The 15,841-nt window shown below is 41.5% G+C and overlaps 1 protein-coding gene across 2 annotated transcripts in view; it reads left to right on the plus strand.

Moving 5' to 3' along the window:
* The window catches only part of ERCC6 (ERCC excision repair 6, chromatin remodeling factor), a 124,332-nt gene that overhangs the window by 105,583 nt on the left and 2,908 nt on the right, over window positions 1-15,841 (plus strand). Inside the window, exons 17-20 of one of the 2 annotated variants that reach the window (XM_089510895.1) lie at window positions 5,983-6,128; window positions 6,214-6,852; window positions 13,343-13,535; window positions 14,780-14,858. In XM_089510895.1, the coding sequence (XP_089367021.1) occupies window positions 5,983-6,128; window positions 6,214-6,852; window positions 13,343-13,535; window positions 14,780-14,858 (1,057 nt within the window). The remainder of the gene's footprint in view (window positions 1-5,982; window positions 6,129-6,213; window positions 6,853-13,342; window positions 13,536-14,779; window positions 14,859-15,841) is intronic. The other variant, XM_089510896.1, reaches the window with a different exon arrangement.

The raw sequence follows: 15,841 nt of genomic DNA on the forward strand, positions 1-15,841 counted from the left end.
CCTTGCGGTCTCTTCCAACCCTATTCTATGATTCTATGATTCTAATACAGCGACATGGGAAGGGGGCTTAAATATGTGGCACAGTGCTTTGATTCAGATACCATGGCCAAGACTGTGGTTTGACAGTTGAAATATGTTGTATATTTGTTTCCAAACCAGAATTGGGAATTTAGTTTGAGCTGTTGTTTTGGATCCTGATTTGAAGGTAAGTGATGCTTATTAGCAATTTTCACTTTTTTAAGATTTAAATTTCATAGCAAACTGGTTATCATAAACCAGGAAGTAAAGGAGGAAGACAATAGCCTCAGTTATCAGGGAGAATTGGGCTAAAGGTACAGGAGACCAACACTGGGCAGAAAAAACTAACAAGTAATCAACTGGAGAGAATGACCTCAGCGGTCTTAGATGTCTCTACAGAAAAGCAAAGAGATGATGATATGATGATGATGATTTATTTATATCCCAACTTTCTCCTAATATAAGCAATCAAAAGTGGCTAAAAAAACATTTAAAATACTACAATTTAAAAACAATACAAAAGAGTTAAAATATAAATATAAAGTTTAAAGAACAATAAACAAGCAAGTTAAGACAGTTACACATAATTTTTTTTAAAGTACAAAAACTATATATCCCAACCCAACATCTGACTTGCACCGCATTTGAAAGCCCAGTCTTTGGGGCAGTACAGACGAGAAGAAAGGGACGGTCAGAGGCCGTCCCTTTCTTCTCTGGATCGTTGCTGTAACAACTGCACAGCTGCAGCAACAATCCAGCTCAAAAAGGAGCTCCTTTTTGCACCATCATAAGGGCTCTTCGGAGGTCACCATCTCTGTTGTTCTGGACTTCCTCCATCACCTCTCAGCATCTAGATTCTCCATTTCATCCTTGAAATGCTACCTCGTGGCCATCTGTGAACACTTTCAATTTTCCAGCCACCCCTCATTCTTCACTGACTTGCTTGTGAAGAAATTTTTCAAAGGCCTTGCCAACCTAAGACTGCTGACAATGATCCCTATCCTGATTTGGGACCTCCAGCTTGTCTTAGCAGCCCTCGCTATCTCACTCTTTGAACCTCTGGCTTCCTGTGACCTCAGGCTCCTCACCTGGAAGATAGCCTTTTTGGTAGCCATCACAGCACACTGTGCCAGTGAACTCTGTGCCCTCTGTACGGATTCTCCGTACCTGAAATTTTTTAAGGACAAAGTCGCCCTCCGTCTGGACATTTCCTTTCTACCAAAAGTTATGTCCACTTTTCATCTCAGCCAGAATATCATCTTGCCGATGCTAGCACCGAACCCAACCACTGACACCGAGCACCGACTCCACCCCTTAGACGTCAGGCGGGCGCTAGCCTTCTACCTCAACAGGACTGCATCCTCTCGTTGTTCCCCTAGACTTTTTGTCTGCTATTCCAACCCCAAAATGGGGCTTCCAGTCACACTTCAACATTTCTCCGAATGGGTGACTTCCACAATCCTTCTCTCTTACGAGATTTTTAGGAAGACCCCACCTGCTTGAATTCGAGCCCTCTCCACCAGGGTGGTAGCTTCATCTTCAGCCTTCCTCTCTGGAATTCCCATGGAGGACATTTGCAAGGCTGCGGTATGGTCACAACCTCTGACCTTTATCAAGCACTACAGCCTTGAAACCAGACACCGATGTGAAGCAACCTTTGGCAGAGCTATTCTCCTTTCCGGGATGCACTAAGATTAGTTGGCACCTGTCAAATATGGCACACTGTTTCTGGTTTAATAATTTTTTATTCCCAGGGCACTCACTCCCTCCTCTACAATGGGAAACGCTTGCCAGTCTAACCTATTTGTATGCTTCGCAGAGACCATAAAGAAGAAGGACAGGTTGCTTACCTTCTTCGAGTGGTCATCTGCGAATCCACACAAATCCCTGCCATCCTCCCCGCTGTCATGTCCTTCTCTCTTCCTTGTTTGCTCTTACGGCGGACCTTTTTTTGGAACTGAGAAAGGGCAGGAAGACCTTCTACCTATATAGAGGGTGGGCAGAGCTACCACCAAAAAATCTTCCCTAGCGATTCCTGTAGGATCTGGAAATGTTGCACAGGCACAGAATAACCCATTTGTGTGGATTCACAGATGACCACTCGAAGAACTACAGTTATAGGTAAGCAACATGTCCTTACTCAGATTTGAGGCTTGGTCAACCAGTATCTGCAACAGAAGCTTTCAAAATGGGTGGTTTGAACAATGCACTTTGTCTGTGAACTCATAAAGAAGCAACCACTTGCTTGAATCTGAGCTCACTCTACTAGAGCAGTAGCGGCTTCATTTACCTTCCTCAGTGGTATCCCATTTACTGATGTTTGTCATGCTGTGGTCTGGTCCCAACTTTTGACTGTCATCTCAACATTATGAATTAGACAATAGGTATGTGACTCATGCAGCCTTTGGATGAGCAGTTCTCCTTTCGGCTCTGAAATAGATTACGGCCTGTGTCATTTGTTTCTCTGGATAAGATTAAGTTTTGTTCTGTCCAATAAACATTTTTATTTAATTCTATTTGTATGGTTTCCTAGCATGACACTCCTGCCACCTGTATCATTTAGCTTGCGAGCCTTCCACTTGTGTGAGTTGCAGAGACCACAGAGAAGGACAGGTAGCATACCTGCAACTGTGGCTCTTCGTGTGATCATCTGTGAACTCACATAAACCCATCCATCTTTCTTTCAGGTTATGTTCTACTCTAGGTATGCAGTCTGTCCATTGAAATCATACTTTTGACTTCTCACTCAGAATGGCACCACAAGAGGTCTTTGATCCCCTCAGCCCAAGCCCACTTCAGTCTTGGGCTTCCACATTGTACCACCATCTGGAGTTGGGTATAAATATATACTGTGTTGAACAAATCCAAATGAGAAATCTCCCAGGGTCAGGAGTTTCCCAGCAGACAATGAACACTAATCAAGCAGACACTAATCCTCAATACACATGCAAATCACTCCTGCCTTCCCAGGTCACACAGTATATATTTATACCCAACTCCTTTCCAGGCAAGCATTCTCTGAAGTTGCCAGCCACATATGCTGGCGAAACATCAGGAAGAAACTCTTCTAGAACATGGCCACATAGCCCGAAAAACCCACAAAAAACTATGGATGCCGGCCATGAAAGCCTTTGACTGTCCCAGGAGTGTTCACCATATGCACCATAAGGACCCAAGGAATTCAGATATACCTTGACGATTGCTGCTGGTGTTAGAATCATAGAATCGAAGAGTTGGAAGAGACCACAAGGGCCATCCAGTCTAACCCCCCTGCCATGCAGGAACTCACAATCAAAGCATCCCTGACAGATGACCATCCAGCCTCTATTTAATGACTTCCAGGAAAGGAGACTTCACTACACTCCAAGGGATTGTGTTCCACTGTCGAGAAGCCCTTACTGTCAGGAAGTTCCTTCTAATGTTGAGGTGGAATCTCTTTTCCTGCAGTTTGCATCCATTACTCTGGGTTCTAGGAGATGATGAATTTGATTTTTGTTTAACCTCAGTGCTCAGCCCATGCTATACAAAGACTACTTAGACATCTTCCACAGCCGTCACTTACCTGGCTCATCAGAACTTTAGCTTTCTCCAGCACTGGTTCCTTCAATGTTTCAATTCCCTACACAATTAGCAATCTATACACTTGACAGTCCCTCACTACTCTGGTGATGCCACAACCTACTCTCCAGTATGCCATTCTAAATGCCAGATCTCTCCTGTATAGTGATGACAGATACTTCCATGACAGTCTGAGAGAGCACTGCAGAGGCATAATAGTTGAAGGGCATTGGTCAACCTGGAACTCAATTATACATATGAAAAACACTAGTATTGCTGGTTTATGATCAAAGCATTGCAGGTGTTCAAGAAGCACATTTGAGTAAGATCATTCCAGTTACAACAGACAGTACTACTGTCATCTGTTACATAAACAACAAGGGACCCACTCAGTGATGTTATTCTATCTGGCATTGACCGTATCGCAATGGTGTGTCAGATGCTAAATTCCATCCTGTCACAGTTTATTTTATAAACTGTCTTATATTAGCAGATTCACTCAGTTGGGCTCAGGTCCTTCAGCACAAGTGGGCTCTCTTGGATGAGACATTTCATCTTGTGACATATAGCGGGGGACACCTCTCCTGGATCTGTTCACCTCACCATACAATGCAAAATATCAACAACTCTGTTCCTGGGCAGGGAGAAGTTGTGGATTCCTAGAGGACACTTTTTGCAAAAGAGCTTTTTCTTCTTTCCTGCTGGCAGTGAAGGTGGTGGTGGCAACCACCCCTCTGAAGAAACTTGCCAAGAAAACCGCATGAGAGGCCTTAGGGCTGCCATAAATCAGATGTGACTTGAAGGCACACAACAACAACATGAAGAAGGTAATGAAATTAGCCAAAGACATTGCCAGTGCAGCCATATTGGCTGAGGTAACCTTGGTTTGGTCCTCTACTACATCTGTCCTGGTGCTAGTATATGACTCTTCCAATGAGGTCAGATCTTTTGTCGCACACTCAAGGCCATGTTCTCCAGTCAGATTTCAAGGTGCTTCACAACAGCTTGATAGATTCACTACTTACAGTTTTGTCAGTTGTCAGAAAGTGTTCCTACAAATATAAATAGACAGTTCTGCTGTTTTGCAACATCTAAGTCAGAACCTACTTACTTTGCTCAAGTGTCAACAGGCCTGTATTTTCTCCTACATCTTCAAGGAGGGCTTGCCATCTCCTCTTTGAAGGTTTACTTGGCTGTGATTGTGGTGTCATCATTGACTTCCAAATGACTACTCAGGGGCAAGATTAACTGCAAAGCTACTCAGCTCTAGAAAATTCCAAATGAAGTTTCTGTGCAAGTGCAAACGTGTGTGAAGGCTGAGATGACCACTCGAAGAACCACAATTACAGAGAAGCAACCTGTTCTTTCCACTACTCCAGAGACTCAAACACAGTGGGATTAAATTACCAGAAAATTACCATTAGAGAAAACAAGTTTATTGCAAGAGCTGCTTCTCCATCATTAAAGATCTTGTAATAGTAGTTGGATGGGTATCTTTCAGGAATTCTTTAGTTGTATATTTCTTCATAGAATGGGGTTGAATTAAGTGGTTCATGTAGTCCTTTCCACTTTATGATTCTGTACTTTTGAAGAGAAATTTTATAAGCATGTCACATACAGCCGACTGTCATTAAATGGTTTGACTGTGATATCTGAATCCAGCAAACATGTTGCAACATCTGGTTTGACATGGGAAAGCTAAGGTTTAAGTCATGAAATCCACTGGATGACTAGGAGCAAACGGTTATTTATTAGCTTTATCTGCATCCCAGGTTTTACTGGAAGTTTAATGTGACCAAATATATATACATTTGGGGGCAGGGAATGTTCCTTTCTTGCTATATGTTGGACAGAAGTGATTTGAGACTAATTGTACTTCCTGTTCAGTCCTTGTTACAGAAGCCTAAATCATGTAAGTCATCATTTGGCACCCTTTCTTGTTTTACAGTTGAAGTTATTGATTGAAAACTGCATGGAAGTCTGAATTAAGCTATACAAGTTGCTTTTATTTATATCAAAATTAATGATTCTGTTGTTTGAGATCTTGTGATTCTTAAACCTATCTCTACAAGTGGATTGCTCTTTTTTTGTTATGTAATACTTCAGTGCAAATATGACAGAAAAGCATAAATTTCATCTCAGATATCTTTGTAATCTCTTTTGTCCTCAGAAAATGACTCAGCCTTCATTATGGCTTGTAGTTTTGGATCTGTCTGCCAACTTCATGTTGTTTGTAAAATCTTTTTTATCTTTTTATTTCTTGCTTTCCACCAGTTTTATTCTGGAATTTTGTCATTGTTCTTGAGGGTAACATTCATATCATTACATTTTTTTCTTGTGAAGCCTTGTATTTATTTCTTTGAACAGAGATCTACGTATGTTAACATAAAGTTCTGTTTTTTCCAGACAAATCTTCAAGCAGTTTCTAACAAACCGAGTGTTGAAAGATCCAAAGCAAAGGCGCTTTTTCAAATCCAATGACCTCTATGAACTCTTTACTTTGAGCAATCCAGATGGAACTCAGGAGACAGAAACTAGCGCTATTTTTGCAGGTATGTTGTAGGACAAGTTATGACAGCTTTACATCAGCATGAGGAACAAGAATAGCAAATGATTTTGTTATTTGATTCTTTTTAGGCACTGGTTCTGATGTTCCAAAGCCAAAGCAGCAGACAAAGTGGAAAGTTGCAGTTCGCTTTGATGTATCTAAAAAACATTGTCATTTTGCAGAGACTACTTCATCCATATGTACCAACTTGTCAGATTCATTGTCAGCAAGACAGCATGTAAATTCATGTTCTGCAGAAATAAACTCATGTGAAATGATTGAAACAAACCCAGAAACATCCAGCGGGATATCTACTCTTCCAAAAGATGATATCAAGAGTACAGATTCATTCAGTATTGTAGAAGAGAAGCTTTTAGAATCAGTCAAAGAATCAGGATCCAGAAGGAAGGGGGCATCTGAGAATGTGAGATTGATGAACTCAGGTGAATCTAGTGTAAGCAGTGAAAGGCAGCATGAGAAGAAAAGGCATAGGAAGGAACAGGGTATTAATGAGCAGCTGAATAACAATTACAACAAGCATACTTCAAAAACAAAGCATCACAAGGCCATTTCAAGAAAACCTAAAAGTTCTCGAGATGCCAGGTTCGAAGGTGAGCGAATTCCTCACTTGGTGAAGCACAGAAAGTACAGAAAGGAAGACAATGTGGAAGAGAAAGATCTGAGGAAAAATGAAGATTATGTCTTAGAGAAACTTTTCAGAAAATCAGGTACCTTGTTTTTCCATTATTTCATAAAAGCTAGAAAGCTTGGGATATGCTCTGAAAATCCATTGTAATATGCATAATTGGTGTCAGGCGATGTCTGACACTGAGACGCTAATTCAAAGTCTTCAGCCAGAATATGTGAATATATTTATTTTGCATTATTCATTTAGTTTTTCTGTAAATTTTGAAAAAAAAGGAAAAATAGAATTATCACAGAGAAAATAATGTCATCATGTCATACAAATTTAAAAACAGGGACCATGAAGAACAACATGGAGAAGTAAACACAAACATCAAATAAAAAAGGTACACATTCTATTCACCTGTATATATAATGTGTATGTGTGTGTATGAGGGGGTTATGTCTGCCAATGTTTATAAGAAGATACGTTGCCTCAGTCCAACAAGGACATGGGAAACAGACCATGCCTCTCAAAAATCCACCTCTGCTACTTGCCAGGAACCAGTTTTGTCTCAGACTGTACTGACCCAAGACCATGAATAAGGGCACTGACCAGGCCCATCCTTCTGCTTCAGTCATCTCTGGTTCTATTAGAGGTACTTCTGTGGATCAGGTTGTGCAGGCTATTATTATAGTGACTGCTACATCTGGTTCAGGATTGGATTTGGATTCCATGATTTCCCTATCAGGAAATCGCCACCTATTTTACTGGGCGCCATGGGCCCTTCTTCCCCAGTTGATGATATCAAGGTGTCCACTAACCAAATATTAAGAATGGCAGTCTTTGGATCTACATATCCAGCAATAACCTCTGCAGAACACCGATCGTGTCCAGCCAGCACGCCACCATATTCAGGTGCAGACTACAGTCTGCTGCCATGCCCATGCTTCCATATTAATACAGCTGAGTTGAAAGTCTTGTGCAACTCCATTTTATATCCCATCAACTTCAAAAAAGTTAGAGACTCTACATTGTTGACAACTCTGACATTCCTCCCCTTGGACAACATACAAAGCCCAATTCTATTATTGTCAATTTTGCCTGTTCACAAGCTTCCCTTTGCCTTCATTTGACACCAGCTGACAAAGAAGCCAAACAGCTGAATTCAAGGGGTAGAAAGTCTGGCTCAGCACTGCCTTGAACGCAAAGATTTCCAGCTACCTACCCTGCATGGCTAGATGCAATGATGTGGCTCAAGTGGTTAAGACACTGATTCTAATGATTGGAAGATCAGCAGGTTAGCAGTTCGAGGCCCAGATGAACTCCTGTTACTAGTCCCAGCTTCTGCCAGCCTTCGCCTAGCAGTTCGAAAGCATTCTCAGTGGGAAGGTAACAGCGTTTGGTGCAGTCATGCTGGTCCCATGACCATCAGAGCAGTCCTTGGACAATTCTGGCTCTGTGGCTTGGAAATTAGCACCACCCCCTGTAGTTGGTTACGACTAGACATATCAAGGGACTACCTTTAGCCTGCATGAGAGCATATAACAAGCTGTTTTGGGGAAAGATGATGCTGTTCCTGAACAAATTAGATAATGAAGACCACAGAATGACTTTGCTTATGAATCTGCGTCTCACAAGTTAGTTAGCCACTAGATTGTACTGGTAAAGTGATGACCATTACAATAGCTCTTTGTTGACATGATTAGCTTCATTCCTCGGGACTCTCGAAACAGCATCCTGCATCCTTATATACATTACTGGTTGATTATTGAATCCTCCAGATGACAGCTGCACCTAGACATTGGTTTGGTCCAGGATCATCTACTGGACTTAGGTCTTTGTTTCAACAAAGAGAAATCTCATCTCCAGCCTACACAATGAATTAGATGTTGGTGCAATATTAGATTCAACAGCCCAAACCACCACCTTTCCTGCCGATCATTCTGACAAGTCAGCTCAGAGCTGCCTACAATGCAGTCAACTAAGGACCCAGCAGGTTCAGGTAACCTTTTCAAGTCCAGAATAGCTAGCGTCACCCACATCAATGACCCAGAATGCTCAACTTCAGATATGACCTTTTCAGTCATGGTTCATCTCTGCCTTAAACCACTTCAGGACTCCCCAAAGAAGTGGCTTACTATCCATGGTCCTTCCTTTGGTGGCTAGACCCATCCAAAGTACTGAGCTTTTCAGTTCCTCAGCCACATGCTCTTGTCATAGTGGATGCATCAATCACAGTATGGAAAGTGCACTTGAATGACTTCACTGTACATGGTCAGTGGAGAAAACCCTTCACATCAATGCCTTGGAATGTCTAGCAGTAAAGAAGGTGTTTCACTTTAAGGGGTAAGATAGTACAGATACTGGCCATGGTCGTGTATTATCTGAAGAAATAAGGTGACACTCGATCCCAAACCCTCCCTCACCTCACAATCCAGTTTTGGGGCTGGTGCATCCAAGCAGGCATCTTGATTATTGTTTTTCATCTTCGTATAGAAGAAAACATCCTGGCAGACAAAAAATTGACCCTCAAATAGAAGTTCCATGCCGACATACTGAAGCCCATTTCCACCGCTGGGCACCCCAAAACTGGACCTCTTTGCATCAGAACATGTTGATGCAAACGTGAGCATGCAGAATAAACTCGGAAGCTTGTGTGAAGATAAACAATGGCAAGCTGCTGGAGCATGCCAGGAAAACAGCTGCTAGATGTAAGCACACCGAAGCCTGGCTTATCTCCGAAGAGGCACTTTGTTTATTTCTTGCAAAGATGCATGTGAGAACAATCACCAACACCATCCACCAATTACAAACCCCAACAAACTGTATAGACAGACATCTGGGCTTATATACACATTTGCCATGTGGCCACCTTGCCCAGCCCATTCCTGTACAAGTTCGTGTGCATCTTGAAATACTTTCCCCCTTGCAAAGATGACACAGTATATTTACATCTTGCTATGTGCTCTCTGGCACACACTGTGACCTTGGACATCACCTGCTGGTTTGAGTCCCAGCTGCAGCCAATTCCAGGCTTCTGCAAAGTAAATGACTATTTCCAATATGTTACATCTGAACATTTTCATACCATTCTATACATTAACAGACTAGAATGCCCAATGCACAGAATACTGTTCAAGAACTTGTTGAGGGAGGTCACAAAGAAATGCTTTCCTGTTGAACTGGAGAGTCTTTCTCTGTATGTGTCTCCCTCCCCCCCCCCATTCACTGTATGTACCAGAGTTATTGCCAAGCTTCTTCGAGACAGGGCAGCTTGCATCCTAATTACTCTCTGATGGCCCAGACAGTTGTGGTTCTGTCCTCTCCTCCACCTATTTTGAGGGGAGTACACTCAACTTGCAAACAGCCAGATCGCCTCACTTTGTAAAATGGCCACATCAGACACCCTGACTTTGGTACTTTCCATCTGTTGGCTTGGAAAATTCTAACCATGAGACCATGTCAAATGGAAACAAAGATGTTATCATAGCTGGTCATCAACCATCAATCAGATGGACTTACACCTACAAGTGAAAAAAGGTTTTGCAACCTCTGGGTGTTAACATTTTGGAGGTCACCAGTAGGTATGTTCTGGATTTCTTAGTTTCTTTCCTCACAAGGTCAGTGCCTGTCCTCAATTTAGTATATCTGCCTGCTATCTCTACACAGTATCTACTGACTGGGAAGCCTACTTGCTTTAGTGATTTCCCAGTCAAGAGATTTCTGAAGCAGTACAAACATCTACCCTCCACTGTCAGGCCCTACACCAAGATGGAGTTTGGAACTGGTCCTAGACGTGTTTTGTGAGAAACCTCTTAAGCCAATGATAACTTGTGCTCTCCAGCTGCTATCATGGAAGACAGCCTTCTTAGTTACCATTGTAACTGCAACATGAGTTGGTGAACTCTGTGCCCTGCAGGTAGGTGACCTGTACCAATGTTTCTATCCCAATAGAGTTATTCTCAGACTGGACATCATTTTCTTACCAAAGATGTTGTCTTTTTTTTTCATTTGAACCAGGACATTGTACAGTGGACCCTTGTTATATGCTGGGGTTTGGTTCCAAGATCCCCCGTGTATAACAAAATCCGTGTATGCTCAAGTCTCATTAAATAGCAAAATGCTGTCCCTTTTAAAAAATGGAAAATCAAGGTTTGATATTTGAAATTTATACTTTTTTTGAACATTTTCAAACTGTGGATGCTTGAATCCATGTATAGAAATCCATGTATAAGAAGGGCTGACTGTACTCCCTTCCTTGTTCCATAATCCCTCTTTGGACTTTGAGAAATATTGGCATTGTCTCAGTGTACAGAGGGCACTGCCTTCTACATCTATAGGATTGCACCTTTTTGAGCTTCCCCAAGACTGTTCATTTGCTATCCAGCATCAAAGAAAGGGCTGCTTATTTCCTCCCAGCATTTTGTGACGTGGGTAGTGTCAGCCGTATATCTGGCACACGAACTGGCTCAAAAGGACCCACTGGCTCAGGTTCCAGCCCATTCAACAAGGTTGGTTGCTGCTTCATGTGCTTTCCTAACTGGTGGGCCATTGCGGACATTTGCTGTGCAGATACATGGCCCCAACCTATGAGTTTCATTTCACATTACAGAGTGGACTTGAAGTCTCAAGCCAATACTGAATGTTTCAAGATACTTTCAACTGTGTATTGCTAGGTGGAAATATATACTTTTGGCTATGTACCGTATTGTTGAATGCCCTTGAATCCAAAATCTTTCATACTATATTTTACTGTTTCTAGGTTTCTTTCTTGCCTTGAAAACCTGTTTTGTTTTGTTTTCCGCTATCCTGTTGCATAAGTAGAGGGCAATTATGCTCTTGTTTTGTTCTACTGTTTATGGTTTTCAGTAAAAGTAGCTTGCTTACAATGACACACCCACCCCTTACTTCTTGTAGCTTGCTAGTCTCCCAATTGCGTGAGTCATAGACCATGAACAGAAGGACAGATTGTAAACCTGTAATCATAGTTCTTTGAGATGTCATCTATAAACTCACACAACTCTGCCCATCGTTCCATCATCACATCCAATGGAACTGGCCATTTTGGCAGGCAAACCCTTATATAGGGTGGCTAGTGATAGGTGTGACTACTGCCAAAACACTTTAGAATGCTATAGAAGATCGCAACAGATGCAATGGGCAGGCACAGGATAACTCATTTGTATGAATTTGCTGAACTACAGTTACAGATAGGCAACTTGTCCTTACTTCACTCTTCTATCTACATAAACCTGTTACACAAATAGTAGAGAACCTTTGTCCCTTCCAAATATTTAACCCCAAACCCCCTTAGTCTAATACTGTTGACCATAATGTGTGCAGCTCTTAGTAGTTTAAGACAAAAATGTCAGGAGAGATAAAGGCTCCTCATCCCAACTCTGGCAAATAGTGCCACTAATCAGATTGAAGACATGGTGTGGAAAAGGAGCAGGGAGATTAATCCACTCTCAACTGACACTCCCAGACTTTGTGGGATTTTGTTGAAGATATTGTGTCCAGACCTCCATCAATGCAAACTCCTAATTGCTTCCCTCTCCATGCAGTTTCCAGTACATTGCTACATTGCTACAAAGGCAGTAATCCCATACTATGTTGTTTTTGGATGTGGCAAAAGCCTTTGATTGAGTAGAGTGGAACTTTCTAAAACAAAATCCAATCTACTGAAAACTAGTCAGACATATGACTGGAATATAAAATATCTAGGCATAATTTTGATTGTATTACAATAAATATTGCTTTGTCAGTGTTTGGAATACAGATCTAAAACACAAAATCTGAAAGTGAACCTTAATTCGGATCCAAATTACAACCCCTTAAAGTGCAGAAGAAGAAAGCTAAATGGAAAATAGGCTATAATTGTTTGCTAGGGTTTCAGCCATGAAAATGACCATAATCTTCAAATTATTACTTTTATTCCTCTGTTTCCATTTCTTTTGGTGTTTAGGGAAATCAAAAATGAACATGATTGTGGGCATAATTATAAAACTTCAGTTATGATGAACCTTAATAAGGGCCAGGTTTATATGTTTGCTACCCATTTAGATCTCTACAACATACGGTCAATTCCCGAAAAGAGATGTATTTGATAATTTCAGAATTTTAGTGGAGCTGAATCCATAATTTCAGAAATCATACTGCTCAAAAGAGTGTATAGCCCCCAACTTCTGCAGATAAAGCGTGAGCAATCTAAGGGGCACTTCAGTCCAATTGTCCCCAATGATGGTGCAGCTGCATGCCCATACTGCCGTTGGGGACATTGCAGGCTTGCCATCCTCAGATGCTGAAGTCTGCAGATGACAAGTTCACAGATACTGAGGTTCCACTGTACTATGAATTATGGACAAGATACTTAAAATTGCTGATAGCTGCAGAAATAATGTTTATTGGAAAAGATCTTTTACACCCCTCGAGTGGAAAATCCTTAGTTACTGCTGAGATGAATGAACTGAGAAAATCTGCAGGAGTAAACAGAATGCACGTGTAGTTTTCACAACAGATGTTACTTTAGATTTTAAAAAGCAAGATGTGTTTCTCCTTCCTGCGCACCAATCCTTATACTATCCCACCAGGAATTCACAGTGTAATGAAACATGATGTCATTATGGAATCCTCCAGTCCAGATTATGTGCTAGTGGAAGCAGAAGCCAGTCGGGTCGCTCAAGATGCCCTTAAAGCCTTAAGGATCTCTCGACAGCGATACCAAGGAGTTTCTTCCTGTGTTCCTACATCGACTGGGCCTACTGGCCTGCCTGGCTCGACAAGGTAAAGTCTTTGATTATTATTATTTTTTTGCCTGATTCATGAGTTCAGATATTTAAGTTATATCATATCTAGAGAGAAAAAAGATAAAATGGCCACATTAGTTTCAGATCAACACTTTTACTATGCAGCTACCACACTTCTAACTTTATGATCTCCCACAGAGCAACATTCAACTTAGCCAATGTCTTATGTGGAAAACCTATAGACTTCACTGATTCTCTCCTGAATTCCTGCAGGAGATAATGAGCAGGTTCTCTGGCCCTCCTTGGTTATTTTTATTTCTGATATATAGGCAGTTCTAAAACTCAGGCCAAGTAGCATTTCACATTTATCTTCACAGGCCTATAACCATTTAATAAATACAAAACAAGGTTTGAGAAACTGATCTTCCTAATGTGATTATTGCCCAGGATTAAGTCCAACATTGTACACCTCTGCTATTCAAGAAATAGGGGCATTTTGGGAGCCTTTTGATAGAATCTTCAGCCACAGTAGTTCTATTAGGCTCTAAATTGGACTGAAACCCTTAGTGCTGGGCTGAGCCTTCTCACAAATTCCCTCTTTGTCCCCATCCCTCCTATAGCAATTAAGTTCAGGATAAAGTCCTATTAGAATAAGTATATTTTTCCATGAAAGCTAATGCTAAAATAAAAACAAGTTAGTCATAAAGGTGCAGTCACATTCCTTTTTTCTCCCCCTCCATTCCTCCTTCCCCCTAAACCATAATTGCTGCATAAGAGGTGGAGGCAGCTGGGGAGGGAAGGGATAACTATCCATGTGCACTGTACCATTTCCTTGAATTACTGACACTGTCTTGCTGTTAGTTCTAGGTATACAAAGGGATCTTGTAGCACCTTTGAGACTAACTGAAAGAAAGAAATTGGTAGTATGAGCTTTCATAGACTTAAGCCTCCTTCAGTTAAAAAAATCTCATACACAAATGGGACCTTTTAAAAGCCTAATTGCTGCACCAGATTGTATGTGAATGGAAGTGGGGAGAAAGATAGAGAAGGAGACATAAAGGGAGAGGAGGGAGAGAAGGAAGGGAGACAGATACAATAGGTAAGGGTTCAATAACAGTATAAATGGGAGGGGTGGATATGTCTATAAGCCAAATTAAAGTGTGGCTTTAGCTCTGTCCTCTTTACAGCTCTTACAGTCAAAAAGGTTTCCCAGCTATGGATTGATGTCTTGGTATAATTTTGAGAAGAATGTGTTTCTCATTCTGTTGGTTTTTTCCCCAGAAGAAAGTTTGGACAGAAGAGGAACCCAAATTTGATGATGCCATCTACATCTTCTTCATCTACAGGAAAGACATGCAAGGTAAAACACAACAATATTATAGCAAAAAACATTCCACTTGGTTCTAAATTTGAAAGGTTCAAACCGATGATTGTTTTGTTAACTCCTTGGTCTGTCACTATAACACAACTATCATTGCAAATAAAGAAGTGGGTCTGAGATGGAGTTCTGTCTTCGGGTCCAATAAAAGTTGATTGCACAAGTAGAAAGCCTACTGTATATACTCAACTATAAGTCGATCTCACATATAAGTTGAGGTCAAGTTTTGGGGCCAAAATTATGGTGGCAAAAGGGGAAGCAGGGCTGGAAAAACTGAGAATCCACCAACTGGAACACCAGGATGTTCACTGGAGGAGGTGGAGCCTTAACCTCAATAACGAGGGCTCTGGACATGAGTAGAACAAAATCAGAGAACAACCGAGGCTTTATAGGGGTGGGCGGAGCTACCGCCAAAAAGTTTCTAAATGTTGTAAAGTGTACTTTGCCCAGTGATTCCAGAAGTTTCCGAACGGTACCACACAGGCGCAGTAAAACCCATTTGTATGTATTCGCAGATGACCACTCGAAGAAATACCGTTACAGGTAAGCAACCTGACCTTCTTTGAGTGGTCATCTGCGAATACATACAAATACCGCCCATCCTCCCCTCAGTGTTCTGCTCCACATTGGCTCATTCCAATGTCGCTTAGGTGGCGTAAAATTCGGAACTGGGGAAAGAGCGGGAAGTCAAGGGACTTATAAGGGATTGGCGGAGTTACTGTCAAAAAGTTGCAAAGTTAAACATGCCCAGTGATTCCAAAAGTTTCCGAGCAGCAGTGCGCAGGCGCAGTACAACCCATTTGTATGTATTCGCAGATGGCCACTCGAAAAAATACCATTACAGGTGAGCAACCTTGTCCTTATTTCAACATGCTACATTTGATTTGTAAAATATCACTGTTATGTTTCCCTTTCATTCTAAAACCTGTATATGGGTGGGACCCAAGGTTCTTGAAGCATTTTAA

The sequence above is a fragment of the Sceloporus occidentalis genome, unplaced genomic scaffold (assembly GCF_023333645.1).
Source record: "Sceloporus occidentalis isolate IW3139 unplaced genomic scaffold, rSceOcc1.0.p SCAF_2, whole genome shotgun sequence".
NCBI classification, from domain to species: Eukaryota; Metazoa; Chordata; class Lepidosauria; order Squamata; family Phrynosomatidae; genus Sceloporus; species Sceloporus occidentalis.